The sequence below is a fragment of the Dromiciops gliroides genome, chromosome 5 (genome assembly GCF_019393635.1).
Source record: "Dromiciops gliroides isolate mDroGli1 chromosome 5, mDroGli1.pri, whole genome shotgun sequence".
In the NCBI taxonomy this organism is placed as follows: Eukaryota; Metazoa; Chordata; class Mammalia; order Microbiotheria; family Microbiotheriidae; genus Dromiciops; species Dromiciops gliroides.
This window is the reverse complement of record NC_057865.1, coordinates 203,636,844-203,660,429: the sequence shown is the minus strand read 5'-3', so window position 1 is coordinate 203,660,429 and position 23,586 is coordinate 203,636,844. Positions and strand designations below refer to the sequence as shown.

Genomic DNA, 23,586 nt, shown 5'->3' with positions numbered 1-23,586 from the left:
CTATAATACCTGTCAAAGATGGCTAAATGTGGAAATAGGGTATAAGAAGATAGGCAGATTAATATATTGCTGGTGGAGCTGTAACTTGGCATAATTCCATCTTGAAAGCAACTTGGAATTTATGTAAAAGTTCATTAGGCCCTCACAAGCTTTGATCCACTAATCTCACTAGTGAACTGTTCTCCCAAGGAGGTCATTGTCAAAGAAAGGTCCCACATGGTCATAGTCCTGTTTATCATGGCAAATATATGGATTTGTTTAGCTTGACTCTATACTTGTTACAAAACCTGTGGTTTTCCCCTAAGGGAAGGTGAAAGCATTCTTTATTAACATATTATTTAGGATATTACCGATCAATTTGCAGCATGTAACTCTCTTGCTAAGAAGGATAGGCTTTGAGGAAACACTCCCATGCATGTCCCCATTTAGATTTTGGAAAATTCTAAAGGATATACTTATTAGAGATAGTGTGGGGGTAGAGGGGAGGCATAGGACCTGAGTTCAAATCCTGACTCAAGTGAGTCTGGACCCCAGTTTCTTTATATCTGTACATTGTTGAACTAAATAACCTTTAAGATCCCTTCATTCTCCAGCTTCATGATCTGAAGTTACTTAACCACTCTCAGTATCCATTTCCTTATCAGTAAAATTATGCTTCTAGTCACTAGTCCATAGATTATTAGGATCAAATGAGTTACTATACATAAAACACTTTGTTAAACTGTAAAGTGATTTTAAAATTTCAGTTGTATCTAGGTCACAAACTATTGAGCGCTGTGTCTCAGGTCCCTCAGGTCATACCTTTCCTTCTGGGGAAGGTGCTGTTCTTTCAAATGAAGATATGTCTTTTAAGTAGATGTCTATTGGGGGATATATGGGAGAAGATGTTGAAATAGGTAGATGAAGCATGAAAGCAGCGGTGTTCTTAATCTTTTTTTTTTTTTTTGAGGGTGGGGCAGGGCAGATCATAGACTCTTTTCAGAATAATTTCTAAATTCACAAAATAAAATACATAATAAAAAATCAAGTCCATGGACCTTAATAATTCCTGCATTAGAAGAAATTCTCATCCCTGACTGTATCTATATCGACATACATAAGAATAATCAGAATGGGGCGGCTAGGTGGCACAGTAGATAAAGCACTGGCCTTGGATTCAGGAGGACCTGAGTTCAAATCCAGCCTCAGACACTTGACACTTACTAGCTGTGTGACCCTGGGCAAGTCACTTAACCCTCATTGCCTCACAAAAACAACAAAAAAAGAATAATCAGAATGAATACAAGGTAGTTTTGGGAGGGAGGGCACTAGCGGTGGGGAGGAGGGGGGGAGGGAGGATTGGACTTCAAGGAGAAGGTGGTATTTGGATGAGTTTTGAAGGAAATGAATCAGAAGAAAATAAACTTGACAGTACTTCAGAATCGGAGGTAGCCATGCCCACGGGGAAAACTCTCAATTAAAGACTGAGGGAATGTCCCACGAAAGCCTTAGAGGCCAGAGGATTCTCACATCTGTGAAAATTAAAAGCAAAACAAACCCTCTTTTTAAAGACTAAAAGGAGATGGTGCTGACTGACTAATTTTCCTTGGCTCTCCAAGCATCGTCTCCTTTGTAGGCTTGTGTTCCACAGTGGTTCTGTAGGAAACTGGCCTGCTTCAGCATGAATTTTGTGAAAACAGGAAGGGAAATCATGAAGGTCTTGGCCGTTTCTGACTTGTAGAAAGCAGAAATAGGGTGTCGGAAATTTACCTGGGTTCCATGCCAGGTGTTTGGAAATACTTTTAAATTACCACTAATGCTTGGCCATGTTGGGGATTGCTCTTTTCCCCCCAGTCTTCATGGATGTGTTAAATATGTCACCTAAGGGGCAGCTAGGTGGCACAGTGGATAGAGCACCACCCTGGAGTCAGGAGGACCTGAGTTCAAATCCGGCCTCAGACACTTGACACTTACTAGCTGTGTGACCCTGGGCAAGTCACTTAACCCCAATTGCCTCACCAAAAAAAAAAAAGTCACCTAATTCCAGAACACACTGTTGTCTTTAGGGCTGTAGTAACTAAAACTTTTAAATGGTCATAAATAAGGTTTACCTTACATTTCATTTTAGACATTTTCACCTGAGAGAGGATGGTTTGGTTTTTTAGTTTTCTTACATAGGACTGGGTAGAAGTACCTCAGTCTGATGATTTGGGGTATAATTAGAGGCATAATGTTACCTGGTGGCCCTTTAACATCCCAGTGATGCCTGCCCATATGCTGAGTTTTCTTACAGAACGGGTCTTGGCCCAGGGCTTAACTTCACAGACAAATAAAGAACTGTTTCCCCAGCTGCTTGCTCAGTGCTGTAGCTAATATTTGTTATATAGGATTTTTGTCCTTATTTCTCAGTGTAACTTGCTCTAATTAGCCATTGTTTTCTGTATGTGCATTTCTTCTTTATCCACCATCAGCCAACCATCATTCAGTGTCTGGAATGTGCTGAGAGGCAGCACAGTGAAATGGTTAGAGTCCTGGCCTTGGAGCCATAAAGACCTGGATTCTTCATCTGTATAATGGGCATGATAATAACAGCACCTAGCTCCCAGGGTTGTTGTGAGGATCAAATGAGATCATCGCAAAGCGCTTAGCACACGCCTGGTACACATACATTAAGTGCTATATAAATGTTAGTTAATTACTATTATCATTATTCAAGTACCACCTTTGACATAAACTGGTTCTCTGACCCTGGGCAACCTTCATTTAGCCCCTCAGGGCTTTAGGCTACACTAAGACTATATAAGTTGCAGAAAAGGTGCATTGGTAGAAGGAACTTCCTCATCCAGGAGTTTTTTATACCCAGTTGTTATCTATGTACCAGCCTCTGTGTTAAGTGCTGGGGATTTTGATAACAGAAACCTATGGCACTGCTCTCAAGGAACTTACATTCTAGTGGGAGAATCAACATAACTATATAGACATATGTACATGTATATTAACATATAAATATACACAGAATGAATATGAGATAGTTTTTGAGAAAGAGGGCACCAGCAACTATGGTGGTGGGGAGGAAAAGCTTCATGTAGAAGGTAGTACTTGGATGAATTTTGATGGAGACCAGCAACTCTGAAAATTGGAGGTGATTAGGAGGGAGTGCATTCTAGAAATGTGGGGGAGACAGTATAAAGTTTCAGAGGCAGCAAAAAGTCACCATAGTGCTCAGAGCTCTGGGCCAGGAGTCAGGAAGATCTGAGTTCAGATTTGACCAACATTTAGTGCGTGATCCTGGGCAAGTCACTTAGCCTCTGTTTGCTCATCTCTAAAATGGGGATAATAATAATCACACCTACTTCCCAGGGTTATTGCGAGGATACAATTAGATGATATTTGTAAAGTACTTGACACATAGTAAGTGATATATAAATAATGTTAACTGTTATTATTAGAGACAGGAGATGGAATATTGTATTCTAGCAATCATTGTGACTGGATCATAGTGTAATCATGTGTAAGAATTTTTGGAATGTTGGGCTGGGGCCAAATTGTGGTGGGCTTTTAGTAACAGATTGAAGAGGTTATATTTGATTTTAAAGGTAATGACAGCTATGTCAGTGAAACAGGACAATAACATGGCTTAGACCTATGTTTTAAGAAAATCTGTTGTGGGAAGCTAGGTGGCACAGTGGATAAAGCACCAGCCCTGGATTCAGGAGGCCCTGAGTTCAAAATCCAGCCTCAGGTACTTGACACTTGCTAGCTGTGTGACCCTGGGCAAGTCACTTTACCCTCATTGCCCCACAAAAAAAGGGGGGAAGAAAATCTGTCAGCTGTGGTGAAGGATAGATTGGAAGGGAGAGACTTGAGGGAGGGGTGATCAGTTAGGAGGCTAATGCCTTAGCCCTTTCAGAAGGTGAGGAGGGCCTGAATGAAGGTGGCAACCTTAGAGTAGAGAAGAGAGAGGAGAGGGCTGCAAGAAATAGAAACAAGATGTGGCCATTGATTGGATTTGTGGGATGAGTGAAGATGAAGAGTTGATGGTACTTTGTCCTAAGAGGCAGAGTATTATGAAATGCAAGGAACCTTTTGCAAGGGCTTGGCCAAGATTTTGGCTACAATTGAATGATCCCTGCTGCAAAATGAATGAATGAATGAATGAGAGAACCAGAAGTTTTACAATAATTGACACCTATGTCAGAGTAGAGTTTTGATCAAGGAGGCAGTGCTACTGGGAAAACTGTGTTTCCTTAAATGTTTGATATGAAAATTCTTCATATGTGGAGGAAACAAACAAAAGTCATCTTGAGTCACATTTAGAGTAGCCATTTATATATATATATATTTTTTAGTGAGGCAATTGGGGTTAAGTGACTTGCCCAGGGTCACACAGCTAGTAAGTGTTAAGTGTCTGAGGCTGGATTTGAACTCAGGTACTCCTGACTCCAGGGCCAGTGCTCTATCCATTGCGCCACCTAGCTGCCCCTATATTTTCTTAACAAAGGACTAGCCCTTGTTTCTTCCATCCACATCCCTGACCTCTTATTTAGTTACAGGTTTGTACCTGTTTATACCTCTTGGCCATGGACAAAACCAGAAGCTATTTTAGATTACTTCCATAATTCTTCATTTATATTTATTACTTTCCCACCAAAATATACAAGGTTGTTAATGTTGGATGGGGCCCTCCAGGGGGCCTCCCTATGGGCTCCCTGAATACACAGGTCCTTATTCATTTGAACACTTTGAGTTAGCTTTTGGCAAACATTGAACTGTGTCATCATGCCTTTTGCCCTAAAAAAAAAAAAAAGGAACAGTTTAAATTATAAACCTGGCAACTTAGAAAGGATTGAGCAAACAGCCATATATTAAGTCTAAAAATCAGAGACACAAAGGGCTCTGAATGCTGAACCTAGGAGTTTTTATTTGATCCTTTGATAATAATAATAACAACAATAATAACCAACATTTATTACACAGTGTCAGCACTGTGCTAAGCAGTAATAATAAGCCAGTAGAATTTGAATAGGGAAGCGACATGATCAGATTTATAATTTTTAGAAAAATCTATGTGGCAACTGGATTGGAGTGGGGAAGAACTAGAGACAAAATAATCCACACAAGCTTGGGAGTATACTTGGGTGGAGCCCAAAGGCACAATGCTACATCATGCCTTCAATTAAAATGAAAGCTGTGGGAAGACAGAAGGAAGAAAGGGAAGGTTTTGTTGTTCATTTCAGTCGTGTCCAACTCTCTGTGACCCCATTTGGGGATTTCTTGGCAAAGATACTGGAGTGGTTTGCCATTTCCTTCTACAGCTCATTTTACAAATGAGGAAACTGAGGCAAACAGGGTTAAGTAACTTGCCCAGGGTCACACAGCTAATAAGCATCTGAGTCCAGATTTGAACTCATAGAGATGTCTTTCTGATTCCAGGCCCAGGGCTCTATCCACTTTGCCCCTTTGCTTCCCAAAGGGAAGATTAGCTAATCACACTTTTAGGGTACAAGAATCTTGAGAAACCCACCTTCAAGCCTGGATGGTATCCATACATCCCTGTTTAAACTTTTTCTGGCAAATCACCATACTGTTTGGTTTTTGGATTTCCTTTTCTTGACATCTTTTATGAAATGTTTAACTCAGAATTTCCAAACTTTTTCTGTGGTTAAAGATCTCCATAGCAATTATAAGTGACCATGTAACCAAATTAAATGAGTAGCCCAGCATCAGTTCATTTATACCTAGTGGTGAATAAATAAGGGATAAAATTCCTATTCATTAAGGGGAAAGTGTTGGTCCTATAATTTTTGCTACCATGCTTGGGCAATAACGTCTTTTGTCTTCCTGTTGTATGATTATACAAAAAAAATTAATTCATATTCCACATCAGTGTTACCACAGAGAAAAACTGTTTTAGCAGAGACGTAAAGAGGCAAGGATGACTTTACCCCAGCAACATTGGGAAAGTTTGTTTTTCTGGTCTCCTAAACAGGAGGAGCCCTCTCTCAAGGCAGGGTGGTCACCACACTCCTGGAATGAGAGAATAGCTGTAAAAGGCATAACAATGGTGGGCAGGACACGTCAAGTCGACCAAGTTAAATAAGCAGAGGAGGGGGTGGAAAGCAAATGTTTGTGATTATAGTATTTTTACAATAAGCAAAAGGAGATTTTGTGTAAACTAAAGGACTTTATAACCTGATTTTAGTAAATCTTTTTCTCCCTAAGTTCTAAATTGGGAGATGTTTTCTTTGCTTAAGAAGATTTGAATGTCCCTTCATTCACAATAGCACTGTTAGCATATTTGGTCACTGAAATGAAGATAGCTCAGTCAGATAGCAACCTCTTGGTACATTGGGAGAACATAATAATATATAGTGGCTCATTTCAGACTTAAAAGCCAATCCTCGGTATCTTTTACTGAAGAAGTTAGGTTGCATACTACTTAGAATGCAGAAGTTGGAGTGTCTACTTAACCTCCTTTCACCTCAGTTCCTTTATCTGTAAAATGGGGGGTTATGAGAGTTGAAAGATAGCCTATGCAAATCACTCTGCGGATCTTAAAGAAATGGATGAATGTCAATTATTACTTATATCATTTTCACTTTTACAAAGTGTCTAATTCATGCTTTGCCAAAATCCTTTAACATTAGGAGGATGAAGAAGAGTAGGGAGAGTACAATATTGTGGCTGTAAAGAATTAATTGTTATTTGAGGTTTTTATGCCTAGCGCACTGGCCTGGGGCTCCGAAAACTGCACGGTGCTCCACCCACTGGTTGTAGCCATTGCCAGAGCTCTGGCACCTTACGTCATCACCACTCCCAACGCCTACATGGGCCTGGCAAAATTATAATGATTGGAAGCCTAGTGAGGGCAGTCATGTGACTGTCAGAGCGGCCATCCCATTGGCTGGGACTGTGTGGGGTGTTTCTAGGTTTGGGGGAGGAGAATTGGGCATTCTAGGTGGAAGCTGGAAAGCGACAGGCGTTCTGCTGCCTATTTTCAGCTGATTCCTGGGTGGTGGTATTTTTTCAGGTATTATAATTTCCCTTTCCCCATTTTATTTCCTTTCCCTTGATTCTACTGATTCTGTTTGTGTTTTGTTTGTTTTTTTAAGTTCTTTCTTGTTAAAATAAATCTTGTTCTGTTTTGAGGGAGGCTGCCAATCTCCTTCCTTTCCCCAATATTGCGGCGAGCCGCTTAGCTAGCATTCCCCAACTAAAAATTGGTCCCCACATGGCATAACTCAAGCAAAACAAGGGGAAAAACTATAACATGGACATAGTAGCTACCACCCCAGCAGCCCTTTGTGGATGCTTTGGGGGGAGAGGTGGGAGTGTAGAAGAGTCAGTAAAGGAGGGAAATCCCATTGATTGTATTTCTGAAGATGGTAGTGGTCAGGGATCAGAAAAGGGAAAATGGTCTTCCCCGGTCCCCCCAAAAAAAGCATTAGAATGTAAACTTAAGGTACTGGTCTCAGGGGCAGCTAGGTGGCAGAGTGGTTAGAGTGCCTGGAGTCAGAAGACCTGAGTTCAAAACTGCTGAGTGACCCTGGGGAAGTCACTTAACCTTGTTTTGCCTCAGTTTCCTCATCTGTCAAATGAGCTGGAGAAGAAAATGGAAAAACAGTATCTTTGCCAAAAACAAACAAACCCCAAAGTGGATGATGAAGAGTCAGACACAATTGAAAAAACAACTTAACAACAGCAACTAGTCTTAACGGCTTGTTCTGGCAAAAGAGTCCTGTTTTCTACTATAGTCTTTGGCTTTAGCCTGCTACTTCACATAGGGAAATGGTTCAACAGGCAAGCTTTATGGGAAGAGGAGAAGGAAGCATCTGAGGTAACTTTAGCTTGTTGCTTCTAAAGGTACAAAATATGCAAATAGTTTTATAAACATTGAAGCACCACCACTGACAAAAATCTCTGAATGAAGAGCCAAGAGGAAGGATTGCTATGTGCTGAAGTGATTGATGATTGCCTTTTTCTGATCTAAGTAGTCTGAGAAAATTCTTTGTTATAAGGGATGGTTTCCTGGGAGAGAAAGTTATGTAGAGGGAAGTTTACAAGGGAAAATTTATATCATGTTACTACAAAATCCATCTCTCTCTCAACACACACTGATCGAGATAGATAGATCAATCGAGAGATAGACAGAAAGATAGATGTGTGTATTTAAATAATGTGAGAAGGGGGGCAGCTAGGTGGCACAGTGGATAGAGCACCAGCCCTGGAGTCAGGAGGACCCGAGTTCAAATCTGGCCTCAGACACTTAACACTTACTAGCTGTGTGACCCTGGGCAAATCACTTAACCCTCATTGCCTCACTAAAAAAATAAAAATAAAAATAATAATGTGAGAAGGGGGCAACTAAGTGGCGCACTGGATAAAGCACTGGCCCTGGATTCAGGAGGACCTGAGTTCAAATCCAGCCTCAGACACTTGACACTTACTAGCTGTATGACCCTGGGCAAATCATTTAACCCTCATTGCCCCACCCCCCAAAAAAACCCAGAAAACTATATACAAACTGAGAGGCAACCAGGTGGTACACTGGATAGAATATTGGCCCTGGAATCAAGAGCACTAGAATTGAAATCTGGCCTCAGACACTTACTAGCTGTGTGACCCTAGGTGAGTCACTTAACGCTGACTGCCTCCAAAAACCAAATATATATACAAACTGACTATATGACTTCGGGCAAGTCACGTCTCAGCACCCCAGGCACCTCTCCAAGCCTTTAAGCTACAAATGAGTTACCAATCCATACCACATTTTTTTTTTACATAGGGAGTTCTCTACTCCCAGAAAACCACAGGTATAAGCCCTCCTGTGCCCCACCCATATAGTGGTATAATAAAATTTGTAATTTTGGAGTCCCGTTAGCTGCACTTTACATCATGGAGCCATTTGTTTTTTCCAGCCAGTAGGAGGCTACTGCACTACTACAATTACACCTGCCTCTGGAAGTATAGAGTATTGGGTAAAAATTTATTGACAGCTCTGAGTCTTCCTTCATATCAGTCTTGCCAGCATGTTTTTCAAGACTTTGTTGCACTAAGTAAATGTCAACTCATTCATCCCTAGACTTAAATGGAAGAGGAGGAAAAGGGAATGGGGAAACTGCCCAAAGATGAGTATGCAGCAAGAAAATTCAAGGATACTTACACCGTGTCCCCAACATGTGGCTAAATGGTGTCATCCAAGCCCTCTCAGCTGCTGACCCCACTCAGCATCATGTTTCACAGCATCCCTGGCTCCCAGCGTAGGAAGAAAAGAGAGAAGAGAAAGACTATGTGCACAGAGAAGCCTGTCCCTTAATGTTTTCTCTGGCTCTCAGATTTCTTAATATGAGTCAGATTGGAATAAAGAAAGGCCTCTGTGGGGGCAGCTAGGTGGCACAGTGGATAGAGCACCAGCCCTGGAGTCAGGAGTACCTGAGTTCAAATCTGGCCTCAGACACTTAACACTTACTAGCTGTGTGACCCTGGGCAAGTCACTTAACCCCAATTGCCTCACTAAAAAAAAAAAAAAAAGAAAGGCCTCTGCAAGCTTTTGCATATTAGCTAAGAGCAGGTTGTTCTTTTAGAAAAAAATGATAATCAACATTACTGTTAGGATGGTGTGGGCAGTGACTCTTTCAAAATAGAGGCATTAGATCAGGTCTTAGAATGTTTTTCCTATTTAGAATGAGGCCTGGATCCTCTTTGATGCTTCCTCTTTATACTCAAGTCTAGCTCTACTTTGATGCCTGAAAGTTATGTAGAGGTAGCCTTGGGTTCCCTGAGGCCATGCACAAGCTGTGGCAGGTTCTGCTATTCTAGAAAGTTTTAGAGTACAGTATGGGTTATGCATCTGCTTTCTGAGAACCAGTCCAAGTGTGAAGAGACTCATCACTTGCAGGCTGCCCACTAGGTGATAAATTCTTTGGTCATGGCAACCAAACGAAACAGTTATCCTCACAGTGGCTTGGGTTGTGCCTCGCATGACTTAGTCAAGAATCATTTTCAAAAATAGACCAAGCCTTTTCTCCTACTTTCAGATACACGGTCTCAATATAAATATTATCATACCCTTTGAGAGATACAGGAACAAATGGGTACTGACCAACTGTTCTGACCCAGATGGTTTTACTTTGGCTCTCTGCAAGCCACCAATTCTTTCTCATTATTGGCATCTTCACTCCCTGTCGTCTTTGGCCTTGCTCTTCTAGCGTCGACTAGAGGGTGACCCCCAGTGGTAGGTGTTCTATATATCAAGTAATGTTTCAGGCTCAACTATATCACTTGTATATGACTCAGTTTCAGTTATGTCATCCATTTGGGCTTGAAAATAGTAAAGGATTCTGATTTTATTTTTATTCCCAGCTGTATTTTGAGGTTGTGGGATGGTGACTGGTTAGCCTATTTTTGGTGCCAATAGTTTCTCAGTACTTGCTAACAAAGCTGTTTTTAAAAATGGACCCCACACAGCATCAGTGGCCCCAGCCTTTTCTTTCAGACCCGCCTCTCCATATCCACATGCCCCAGCACCCTGGTCCTAGAGCAGGAATCAGAATACTGGATTCCCATGACCCATTCCAAAGCCTCCCTTTACCAGCACAGCTCAGCAACCTCTCCTCTTTTGAGATTCATTTTCTCCAAATTTATCACCCAATCCAAATCCTGGTAGATATTATCTACCTGCCCCCAAGTCATTCTTCTTCCTTTCTCAAGAAGTTTAGGACCTGACTTACAGTCTTTCTCATACACACACACACACACACACACACTTCCCAGTTCTTCATTCTGACCAACTCCCATGACCTATTATGCCTCCTCTCAACCTCAGCTGTTCCCAGGGATGGTCATACCTTTGATCTCACCATCACCTACAAGTGGAAAACTCATGTCTTCACTATGACCTTAATTCCTACACCCCTCGTTGCTTTCCTAGGCCCTTTGACTTTTCCACCCTTGACTCATTCTTTAGTTAACCAGTTCTACTCAATCTTTCATGCCCTTATGCTGTTGCTACTCACACCTAGTCAGACTCCAAACCTGGATTACTAGGGTAGATTACCATCTACCTCCTCCACTAGCATGTGCTATTGAACAAAATTGGAGAAAGTGATGCAGCTGTGCTGCCTGGGTCTGCCACTTGTTATCTGATCTCACCTGGACTCTTGCTGCAGCAAGGCTATCCTTTTACTCATTCCTTAACCAAGTCTATCCCACTCCAGTCCTTCTCTCCCCTTATGCCTCCTATAATATCTCCTTCCCCATTCTCACAACTGACAAAATGAATGCCATTTGCTGGAAGTAGTCTCTTCCCCCCCTTTCTGTATCTCCCAGCTGTCATGGAAAGAAAACTGCTTACAATTTAGAATTTTTACAATTTACAATTTAGTCAATAAAGAACTTTATTTAGTTACAAGCCAAGGCAGGGAGAAGCATCATATGGTCCATAAAGAAGAAAACTCTTTTAAAAAAAAAAAAGAAGAAGAAGGAAACAGACACTTATTAAGTACTGGCTATCTGTCAGGAACTATGCTAAAGGCTTTACGAGTGCTAAGTGTTTCATTTTATTCTCCCAACAACCATGCAAGTGGGTTCTATTATCCCCACCTTACAGATGGGAAAACTGTGGCAGACAGAGGTTAAATAATTTGCCTACAGTCACACATCTAGTAAGTGTGTGAGGCAGGATTTGAACTTGGGTCTTCCTAACTCCAGACCCAGCCCTCTATCCACTGTACTGCCTAGCCTCCTCTCTTCATAGGGTAAGCAGGCAACTGAATATGAGCCATTTCCCATCAGTACACATAATACAGTATATAGAAAATATATAACCATGCTGGATTCATAGCTGGTCAGTCCCTGGCCTTAGAAACAATTTTGTTGTGTTTCAGGGGAGGAGATACAAACTTCCTAAGCTTCTGACTATCATTAACCTTAGGGTCCAAGAGAAGGCAAAATATATTATTTGTCCTTGGTTGCCCTTGCCAAGGCTCGAGTCCTTATAAAGGAATCTCATTATAATATAATAAAGAGGTTGGACATGACTCCCATTTACATGGAAGTGTTGGAGGCTTATTCTAAAATGTCATTTATCATGTCAAGAAATTTGGGGAAATACAATGTACCCCACTCCCTTGATATCATCCCTTATTCTTTCTTCCTTTAATCTAGTCCCAGATGAAGAGATTTCCCTTCTTCCTGCCAGTGCCAACCCATCTACATGTACTCTTTATTTATTTTTTTGGCAGGGCAATGTGGGTTAAGTGACTTGCCCAGGGTCACACAGCTAGTAATTGTCAAGTGTCTGAGACCGGATTTGAACTCAGGTCCTCCTGAATTTAGGGCCGGTGCTCCATCCACTGAGCCACCCAGCTGCCCTACATGTACTCTTGATTCCCCTCCCCTGTTCTCTAACAGATTTTCTCAGTCGTCATTCCTCCCTCCCCCCCTTAATCTTTCTTCTTTCCCTTTCTACCAGCTTCTTCCCTGATGCCTGCAAACCTGATCAACTATCTCCCATCCTTAAAAAAACCAATCCCTCACTGGGTCCTACTCAAGCTTAGATCTATATTTCTTCTCTCTTCCTTAACCAAACTCCTTTTACAAGTTCCCTGGACTCATTGCTTTCCAGTTCTCTCTCTCTCTTTTTAACCCTTTGTGGGTTGTATTTTGACCTCAGCACTCAACTGAAATTGTCCTCTCTAAAGTTCCTCATAATCTCTTAATTGCCAAATCTGATAGTCTCCTCTAAGTTGCCATTCTTTTTGATCTCTCTGCAACATTTGACACTGTTAACCCCCTTCTTCTCCTGAGTACACTCTCCCCTCTCTGGATTTTTGTGAAACCAAATACATGATTCTTCTCCTACCTGTCTGACTACTAACCTTCTCAGCATCTTTTGCTGCATCATAATCATCACATTTCCCCAACTGTGGATATATCCTAAAGCCCTGACCTGGGATATATTTCTCTATGTATATTCTTTGGCTTTTGGACCTTAGCAGTTCCCATGGACTTAATTGTCATCCCTATGCAAATGACTCCTTATATTTCCAGCCCTAATTTTTCTCTTAAGTTCTAGTACCAAATTCCCATATATCTGTTGTACGTTTCTTTTTTTTTTTTTAATTTTTAATTTTTTTTGCAGGGCAATGGGGGTTAAGTGACTTACCCAGGGTCACACAGCTAGTAAGTGTCAAGTATCTGAAGCTGGATTTGAATTCAGGTCCTCCTGAATCGAAGACTGGTGCTTTATCCACTGTGCCACCTAGCTGCCCCCTTGTTGTACATTTCAAACTGGATGTCTAGTAGAAATATTAAACTCAGCATGTTTGAAAGTGATCTCATTACCTTTCTGTCCTCAAACTCACCTTCTTTATGAACTCTCCATTTTCTCTTGTGGTCACCACCATCCTTCTAATTACTGTAAGAAAATAATGGGGGGCAGCTAGGTGGCACAGTGGATAAAGCACCAGCTCTGGATTCAGGAGGACCTGAGTTAAAATCCGGTCTCAGACACTTGACACTTACTAGCTGTGTGACCCTGGGCAAGTCACTTAACCCTCATTGCCTCACCAAAAACAGCAACAAAAAAGAAAATAATGGGCTTTGCCAAGTCCCAAAGGCCCCAGCTGGGATTGATTTGGATTGATTGGATTGACTGAGATTGACCACTTCTCTGATTAACTCACTTAAAGTTAATTCAATTGAAGTCACACCTGCCTGGCCCTCAAGAGGGTGTGTTCTCAGAGACTGTGGACTCTGACCTCAACACGGGACCACCCTCAAGTCCGTGAACCAATGGATTTGGGTGATGCTAGCCAATTAGCTTGAAGCAGGGTGGAAGGCCTGCCTCTCCTCGAGACATGGAAGAAAGAAGGATCCTGGCAGAAGAAGGATTCTGGGGCAGTTTGTCTCTTAAACAGGCTCTTGGTGGAAGAGGACTCTTGAAAGAAGCAGGCCAGGCTATCTCTCCTCTAGAGTAGATAGGTCTTTTTCTTAGCTTTCTGACCCAGGTGTTCTCTTTTTCACTAATAAACACTTGATGCCAAAACGTGGTGCTAAAGCTTCTAATTTATAAGTAAACCCTAGCTAGTTTTCCCTACACTTGGGACAGGAATAAGGCAACCACACGGATTTTAAACGTCACAATGACCACACAATTCATTCTCACCCAAGCCAATATCTTGCCAAATCTTGTCGTTTCTACCACCAAAACATACCATGTGTCTATTTCCTTCTATACTCACACCAACACCACTTTAGTTCAAGGCCTTATCACCTCTTGCCTACTTCTCTCCCCTCTCCATTTGAACCTTTACAGAGTTGCAAAGTGATTTTTCAAAAGCACCATTCCCATGACACTCCTCTACTTAATAAAACTACAGTAGTTCACTATTTCCTTGAGGAGAAAATATTAAGTCCTCTATTCACCAACTGACCCAGACCTACATTTACATCCTTATGACACATTATTCTCTTCTGTGAAGATGACCAAGCTTTCTAACCATTACTTATATATGATATATTATCTTCCTGCTATCTTATCTTGCTTTGTTCTCCACTCCAACTACTGACCTTCCTGACTTCCTTTAAGTCCCAACTAAAATCCCATCTTCTACAAGAAACCTTCCCAGTCCCTCTTAATTCTAGTCCCTTCCCTTCATTAATTATTTCCTGTTCATCCTGGTTTTTATATATTTTAGCTTGGTTTGTATATAGTTGCATGTGTGTAGTCTTACAGATTAGATTGTAAACTCCTTGAGGGCAGGGACTATTTTTTTGCTTCTTTTTTGATCTCTATTACTTAAAACAGTGGCATAAAAACAGTTTATTGACTAATTGATTGATCGTGTCTAGAATGTCTTCCCTCCTCATCTCTGCCTCTTGGAGGAAGCCTTAGTTTCTTTCAAATCTCAATTTAGTTGCCACCTGACATGTGAAGCCTTTCCTGATCCCCACAGCTGCTAGTACCTTCCCCCCAAAAGTCACCTTGAATATATTTCGTATCTCCCTTTACACATGTACATTTTCTCTTCTCTTACTAGACTATAATTTCCTTGAGATTGGAGACTTTGGCTTTTGTTCTTGTATTGACAGTTCCCAACGCATAGTAGGTATTTTAAAATGCTAGATTCCTTGAATAAATTCTGTCTCTCTTTGGAGCTAGAGATAGATAAAATTGCTGAACAGTTAGATCCGTCCCCAAATGGAATAGGCTCACTTGAGAAGTAATTGATTTCCCTCATGGATTTCCCTTCGTGGGGAAAAAGCTGAACAAGCCTTGAAATCTACATCATAGAAAAGATTCTTGTTCAGGTATGGGTTGCACTAGATTTCCTCATGTCCCTTCCAACTCTGAGATTCTGACCTTGAGCTTTTGCCCCTGAAGCTGAACAAATGACATCTACATTCAGCTGTCCTGTTTATTTTTTAAAAATACAATGGGACAGTTCTTAGTGTTTCTGAAATATGAATTGTAACCATATCCCCTTTGGGGAACTGATGTATGAATAAACCCAACAGCTTAGAGCATTTCTGGTTTCTTTCTTGCTTCTTGGGGCCAAGTCCTAATTAAATCAACATTTCTTCTCCCTTAAGTGGGATGGTATTTCACCGCCAATTTTCCTTGCTTGATGATATATTAGTCAGTGGTGCTTGTAAACACTCTAGAGAAAAATCACTGGAAGGAAGGAAGAATGTCACTCCAAAAGTGACTGACAGATTCTTTACTTACTGTGGGGTAAAGCCTTGCACCCTTCCAGAAAATAAAAAGGGAAATATGATTGGTTGGTGAAGGACCACCATGATCTGGCTCTCAAGGAACCACCTTTTGTAGAACAGCATTCTTTTCTTTCCCTGTTGTCCCCTGATTCACAGGTATGCAGCAGCAAATCTTACTGATTTATTATCCTTTTTGTTTCTTCAAGTTAAATTTGTTCAGCCTCTAGTCTTATCTCACAGTAAATTTGATTCTCTCTGATAGTATGCCCCAAAGGCAGCCAGTCATAATTTATTCTTTTTCTTCCTGTCTCTCCCTCTCCTTCCATTTATTATATACACAGGGATGATTATAGGCAAACCTAGAAGATTGCTTGGTTGGAGGACTACTGCTCTTATGTTCTAGCTGTTCATTTCTGCCAGATTCAAGGACTTATTCTGACTGCTTTCTTTGCCCTATCTAAAATAAATCCTTATTTTTTCCCCTGTTCATTAAATTCCAGAAAAGTTTGTGTTTGAGTGATTGAACTTTCTCTCTCTCTTCCCCTTTTAACTTCTCCATAAAGGTGGTCATTGCCAAAAATGTGAACTTAGAAGGAATTATAATCAAATATTGTCATGGACAACAGCTTTCTTTTTATTGACTGTATTGTGGGGAGGCGGGAGGTGATACAAGTTGGAATGAGGAAAAAGAGGGGAAACATGAATTATTTTTAATTTTCTAACCTTGATACATCAACTTACTCCAAGTCTTGGCCTATAGCACCACACCTGCACAGTTTGTAAATGTTGAAAAAAGGACATAATGACAACCTATCCCAGTAAAAAGTCTGAAGCGATTTAGGATAAAGAGAAGAGAACTTGCTGTCTCCCTTTTGCTGTTATTTGAAATCCACATATTCTATGTCCCAATAAATATCATTTTTAGATTAGTTCCCTTGGTACAATGAGCTCAGGACTGAAAATGAAGCAGTGATTACAAAAATAACTCTAGCATGGGTGTATATACTGAAAAATTAGGATATTTGAGACAGAAACTCAACAGACCACGCAAATACACATATCCTTATTTCTCCTTATGCTCATACATGAGGATACCAGATTTTCCTTGCCACCATACATCAGCATTTCAGTAAACCATGTTCTGCAGAGTTGAGAGACCTCATTTTCAGACTCTTCCTTGCCAAGTTCCAGATTTTTTTGGTAATTCAAATGTACCCAAGAGACTTTTAAGTGGCTAAACACCTAGATCCAAAACGTGACTTATTCCAGCTTCGGAGATCTGGCTCAAAAAAATTAGAGTCTGTAAAAATCTTTATCAGTCCATGAAATATGTCTAACCCATATTTATATCCCTTTTCTCACTGCTGAAACCGTGCACACAATTTGTCAGGAGATACTCAAAGGTTTCTAAGAAACCCTAACAGAATGGAAAAAAGCAAAGAGATTAAGAGGGCAATCAATTTATTTTCGGCCTGATTTTCTTTATCCTTGACTATACGTTGACTTTTGTCATGATCCTGATTCTCTCAGATCAAATAAAGTTTTGACCCATAGCACCACATCTGAACTCAACATTGAGTCAGTTTCTTAGAAGAAATGCCACAAAAGAGAAACGAATGACTGGATTTAATATTTTCTGTGTCATCGAGAGAGAAGTGTGGGAAGCTGGTACTTAAATTGGGATCTAGAGGAACTGGGCAAAGAAATCTATTTTTTCTTATAGAAGACCAAACAGTGATTAAAGTAGAAGGGGAAGTGGGTGTATTCAATAAGAAATATTTATTGTGTGACTAAAGTAGTGGCATGTAGGCCACTTATTTAAATAGAGCTTACTTAGTTGCAAGGATTTGATGCCACTTAAATAAGAGTGAGAAGACAGAAAGATAGCAAGCATTTTATAAACTCTTATGAGATTGGGTTTAAAAATCTGGCTACTCTTGGACTTTAGACACCAGGGATCAGAAGTAGAGGATTGTACAGATCTTTCTCCGGTCTCTTTTCAGACTCTGTCTCCATAGCTACCAAGAAAACTAGTCAACTAAAGAAGTATAAAGAGGTAGACAAGAAGCGGGGGAAGGAGATAATTAAATCTAATTGGCTAATTCATTTTCTGTTGCTTTTGTTTGTGTGAGGACAATAGGATGAGCTAATTCCTAATTAAAGGCAGTTTAGCCTTTTCTCCCATCTTGAGGAAAGATGAAGCCTACCATACATTAACCCCCATTCCCAAGTTAGCAAGTAGGTATGGGATTGAGTCAGAAGGGTTAATAACCAAAAAGAAAACAAAAAAGGATTGAGGGTCTTTCTTCAGAAAAAAGTCTGTTTCTGCCAGTACCAAGTAGCACCTGGGTATAGTCAAAGGGCCAAATGAAAGGACTGGAGGGCACATCTCTACTTCCTCATTTATCAGTCAGTAAACATTTATTAAGCACCTACTACATGCCAGCCCTGGGAATACAAAGAAAGGCAAAAGACAGGAGCTCACTGTCTAATAGGAGAGAGAACATGCAAACAACTATGTACAAACAAGAAATGAAATTTTATTTGGAACTTGAGGGAAGCCATCAGATGAAGATGACGAGGGAAAGTATTCCAGACATGGGGAAACACCCCGTGAGAGTGCCCAGTGTCGGAATGTCTTGTTTGAAGGAATAGCAAGGTGGCCAATGCCACTGGATCACAGAGAGGACTAAGGGAGTAAGGAAGAAGAAGAGGAGGAGGAGAAAGTTGGGGGGGGGGTAGAGGGATTGTGAAGGGCTTTGTATGACAAAAGAGATTTTACATTTGATCCAGGAGGTGATAGAGAGCCACTGTAGTTTATTGACTGGAAATGGGGTGTGGGGGTAACAGTGTCATGTCAGGGAGAATGATGTGTTCCTTGAAGGAATGGGCATGCTTCAAAAAGAAAGCCAAAGGAAAAAAGAAAAAAATAGGAAGAAGCAAAAACATATCATGACATTTATAGAAGTTGGGCCCGCATATATCAAGCCTAAAACCATAGCACAGAGTAGTAGCCACTAGATAGGAAAATGAATAGAATTCTTATCCAGGTATCTGCCAGAAGAGATTAATTTAAACATGACAACACCAAATTAGGGACACAGACTTAGATCATAAAAAGGGCAGAATGGGGCATGTTAATTTCTTTTTTTTTTTTTTTGTGAGGCAATTGGGGTTAAGTGACTTGCCCAGGGTCACACAGCTAGTAAGTGTCAAGCTTCTGAGGCCAGATTTGAACTGAGGTCCTCCTGACTCCAGGGCCGGTGCTCTATCCACTGTGCTACCTAGCTGCCCCTGGGCATGTTAATTTCAAAGGACTGCATCTTAATCCATTTTATTCAGGATTCTGGCAAAAGCAGGGCAGCTAATCCCTGATTTCATTGATCATCTTTCAAAAGGTAGATGAATCAACAGGGAACTGCTGTATCCTGGCTGATTCTCATCAACAAAAAGGAGGTTTCTGGATTCAAACCCAGGTCTCTGACTTCTACCCCGCCCCCCAACACTTTACACTTTTGTCAGGCTGTTGCTGATAAATTAGATGAACAAATAAATACTTGTCAGATTAGCAGATGACATAAACCTGGGAGGGATAGCAACTACTTTGGCAGATTCCAAAAAGATTTCAATAGGCTAGAGTAATGGGACAGACATAATGAGATGACATTTAATAGGAATAAATATAATCTATGTCTTTAGGCATAAATCCAATCTATAATTGGCTTCAAATCAGCTTCACAAAAATAAGGTGAGGGAGACTGGCTAGACAACAGTTATGTGAAAATATCTGAGAATTTAAATAGTAATTGTATGTTTATTAAGGCTTTAAGGTTTGCAAAGTGCTTTACAAATACCTCATTTTGTCCCACCAAGCAACCTTAGGAAGTAGATGTTTTTACTGTCCTCACTTTACAGTAAAGGAAACTGAGGCAGATACAAGTTAAGTGATTTGCCCAGGGCCACACAGTTTGTAAGCATTGAATTGTCCAGTTGGAGATGTGGTACTGATGCACAGGAGAGAGACTAGGGCTGGATATGCTGATCTGGAAGTTGTTAGCATAGAGATGACAAATTGGCTCTTGATAAGGTCCCCTAGAGAAAAAGAGAATGTGGAGCTGATACAGGATAAAGCCTTGGGCCCCCACACTCACAGAGGGATATGGATGATTATGGTAAGGGGGACAGGCAGAAGGAGAATCAAGGAGAGCAAGGCCAGATTGCCATAAGTCAGGTCTGTTTTGTAGGGGGTTTTGCCACCCATAAAACTGTACCTTTTAGTTGTGAGATTCTGTTATTCTCTTCTGGAGAGTATTTCTTTGGCACTGGGAGGAAAATGTTTGGTTATACAGGACAAGGTTTCTTCAGCTCTGCCCAGAATTCATTTACTGTGTGATTCAAGCTCTTCCCCCTTTTTTCCTTTAGTTTAAGGGCAAGTTCCCCATAGGGGAATATAGAATTTCATCCCTCCATGGCCCATTCCTTCTAGCAATTGTAATCCTATAATCCTTCAACTGCCATTCTCAGATTGGGGGATTTCCGTATTCTGCACCAGATCTAGATCCTTTGGCATTGGATTTGCTCAACTATCCTTTTGGGTCTACCAGTCATTCCAAAAGGCAGCACAGGGAAGTGCGGTATAATGACTGATGATTGTCCTGCTGCCTCTAAAAGTGCACTCTTCCTACAGGCATCCCTCTCCCTTCCCATCCTCCCCCCCCAAAAAAAAAACCCCAGCTTTTCACTGCCCACTTTGAATTCAAATCTCAGTACCTTGCTTCTTGATTGTGTCTTTCAGGTTCAAGTGTGAATGGCTTAGAGGAGCCCAGCCTTGCTAAGAGACTGAAGGGTACGCCAGAAAGGATTGAGCTGGAGAATTACCGGCTGTCCATGAAACAGGCAGAAGAACTGGAAGAGGTTCCTGAGGAAACCCTAGCAGAACACAATCTGAGCAGCGTGTTGGACAAAGAAACAGAAGAGGACGTGGCAAGCAGGTTATTATGTACCATGTGCACCTTCAACCCCTTTATATTTTTGTTCATCCCATTTCAAGCAACATCATCCACTGGGTTTCCAAATGAACTTGTCCCATCCTCTAAAGGGAAAATGGAGAGAAAACACACACACACATGCCTTTTTCTAGTTTACAAGGACCTTCACACACAGTATCTCACTTAATCCTCAAAACAAGCCTGTGAAGTGGGTAGAATAAATATCCCTATATTAAAGCAGAATGGTGAGGTAAATTATGCCTATTCTCACATAATGACAAAGCAGAAAAGTTGGTGTTCAGTCGCAGGTTTTCTCACTTCGAACCACTGTTCCATCTCCTACCCTGAACCCCTTTCCCCTGCCTATATTTGTACTGACCAAAGGATCTGAGCCCCTGACTTGACTACCATTTAATTCAAGAATTATGCAAATGTTTAATAGATTCTGTGTGCGTAATACATACCTGGTTGTTGGGAGGAGTAAAAAAGAACCACATGAGTTGCTTTTCACTTTTTTAAAATTACTGTTCCCTGTGGGGTAAATACTTAGATTCAACCCAAGACCTTATTCAGGGCTTAAACATCTAAGTCAGAAGAGCAGGAGTTCCTCACCTTTCATGACTCTTTCCTTCAAGTCAATCATCCATGGGGCAGGATGAGACCATGGAAGACGCTTTTCCTTGGTTCCCCATGACACTGTCCCTTTACTCCTAGTGCATACACTAGTAATATCACCTTTGTTATCATTGGAAGAGGTGGCACAGTGGATAGAGGGCCAGGCCTGGAGTCAGGAAGACCTGAGTTCAGATTTGACTTCAGATACGAGCTGTATGATCCTGAGCAGGTCACTTAACCCTGGTTGCCTCAGGTTCCTCCTCCTCTGTATAATTAGCTGGAAAAGGAAATGGCAAAAGCATCCATTATCAGGGGCAACTAGGTGGCATAGTGGATAGAGCACCAGCCTTGGAGTCAGGAGTACCTGAGTTCAAATCCGGCCTCAGACACTTAACACTTACTAGCTTTGTGACCCTGGGCAAGTCACTTAACCCCAATTGCCTCACTAAAAAAAAAAAAAAAAGAATCCATTATCCCCAAAAGGAGTCACAAAGAAGAGTAGGGCATGACTGAAAAAATGACTCAAAAAAAAATCACAAAGACACCAGGAGCCATTTCCTAATGAATAAGTAGTCAAAGAATATGACCAGAGAGTTCTCAAGAGAATTGCAAACTATAAATACTCATATCACTAATAATAAGAATATTTTAGATCAAAATAACTATGAGGTTTCTATTCATACCTAGTAAATAGGCAAAAGTGACAAAAGATGTGATTAATCAATGTCAGAGAAAAGCTGGTTCACTGTTCAATCATGCTGGAAAACCATTTTGGAATTATGTTAAGAAAAGTGTCTGTGGGGGCAGCTAGGTGGCGCAGTAGATAGAGCACCGGCCCTGGATTCAGGAGTACCTGAGTTCAAATCCAGCCTCAGACACTTAACACTTACTAGCTGTGTGACCCTGGGCACGTCACTTAACCCCAATTGCCTCACTAAAAAAGAAAAAAAAGAAAAGTGTCTGTATCCTATATCCTTGGCCACTGAGACCCCCATGCTGGTCATCAACCCCAAAAGAAAAATCCCCTAAATATCACAATATTTTGTAGCAGCACTTCCTGTAGTAGGCAAGAAATGGAAACAATGTGTATGCCCATCAACTGGGAAATGTCTAAACAAATTGGAGTTTGTGAATCTAATGGAATATTACTGTACTATAAGAATATGTAGATTAATAAGTATCAGAAGACTTATGAACCAATGTGTAGTAATTTTAAAAAGGAAAACAATATACACAATGATTATAAAAATAGAAATTGAAAGAAAAAAAACAATAGTTCAAAACTGAATGTAGTACAGTTATACTGTTCAAACATTGTCCCAAGAAAGAAGGAAAAAAATGCACCTACTTCTCTTCCTTTTGGGGAGGAGGAGGAGGAGGAGGAGTGGAAAAGGAAGGATGTACAGTGTGCTCAGTGCGGAACATTATTGCATACATTGTTAGACTGAATGGGTGTGTTAGTCACTCTGACCAAAGTGGTTTTTTTTTTTCCTTTGTTAACAAAGGATGGCTCTCTAGGGAGGGGAGAGGGTAGGAATAAATTTGGAGGTAAAGGTGATATTAGGGCAGCTAGGTGACGGTGCATAGAGTGAGAAAGACTCTTCTTGGGTTCAAATCCTACCTCAGACACTTACTGGCTGTGTGACCCTGAGCAAGTCACTTAACCCTGTTTATCTTAGTTTCCTCATCTGTAAAATAAGCTAGATAAGGAAATGGCAAACCACTCCAGTATCTTTACCAAGAAAACCCTAAATAGGGTCACAAAGAGTCAGATAAGACTGAAAAATGACTATACAACACAAGGTGATGATAAAAATAAAAGATATCGGGGCAGCTAGGTGGCTCAGTGGATAAAGCATTGGTCCTGGATTCAGGAGGACCTGAGTTCAAATCAGGCCTTAGATACTTAATACTTACTAGCTGTGTGACCCTGGGTGAATCACTTAACCCTCATTGCCCCACCCAAAAAAAAAAAAAGATATCTATGAATTTTTTTTAAAAGAACACTAGTAGGGGCAGCTAGGTGGCACAGTGAATAGAGCACCGGCCCTGGAGTCAGGAGTACCTGAGTTCAAATCCAGCCTCAGACACTTAACATTTACTAGCTGTGTGACCCTGGGCAAGTCACTTAACCCCAATTGCCTCACTAAAAAAATTTTTTTAAAGAATTAAAAAAGAACACTAGTGTGGGGTAAGCTTAGAACATGTATTATTTTTCAAATAGTATTTTTGCAAAAGTTGAAACAAAATCAGTGACTAAACAAGAGACAGAACCTGATTTCCACCA

General features: G+C 40.9%; 1 protein-coding gene across 13 annotated transcripts in view; it reads left to right on the top strand.

Moving 5' to 3' along the window:
* The window catches only part of MICAL3 (microtubule associated monooxygenase, calponin and LIM domain containing 3), a 283,173-nt gene that overhangs the window by 184,330 nt on the left and 75,257 nt on the right, over positions 1–23,586 (top strand). For all 13 annotated transcript variants that reach the window (XM_043966737.1, XM_043966729.1, XM_043966726.1 and 10 more), the window contains one exon: positions 20,492–20,687. In XM_043966737.1, coding sequence (XP_043822672.1) covers positions 20,492–20,687 — 196 coding nt within the window. The remainder of the gene's footprint in view (positions 1–20,491; positions 20,688–23,586) is intronic.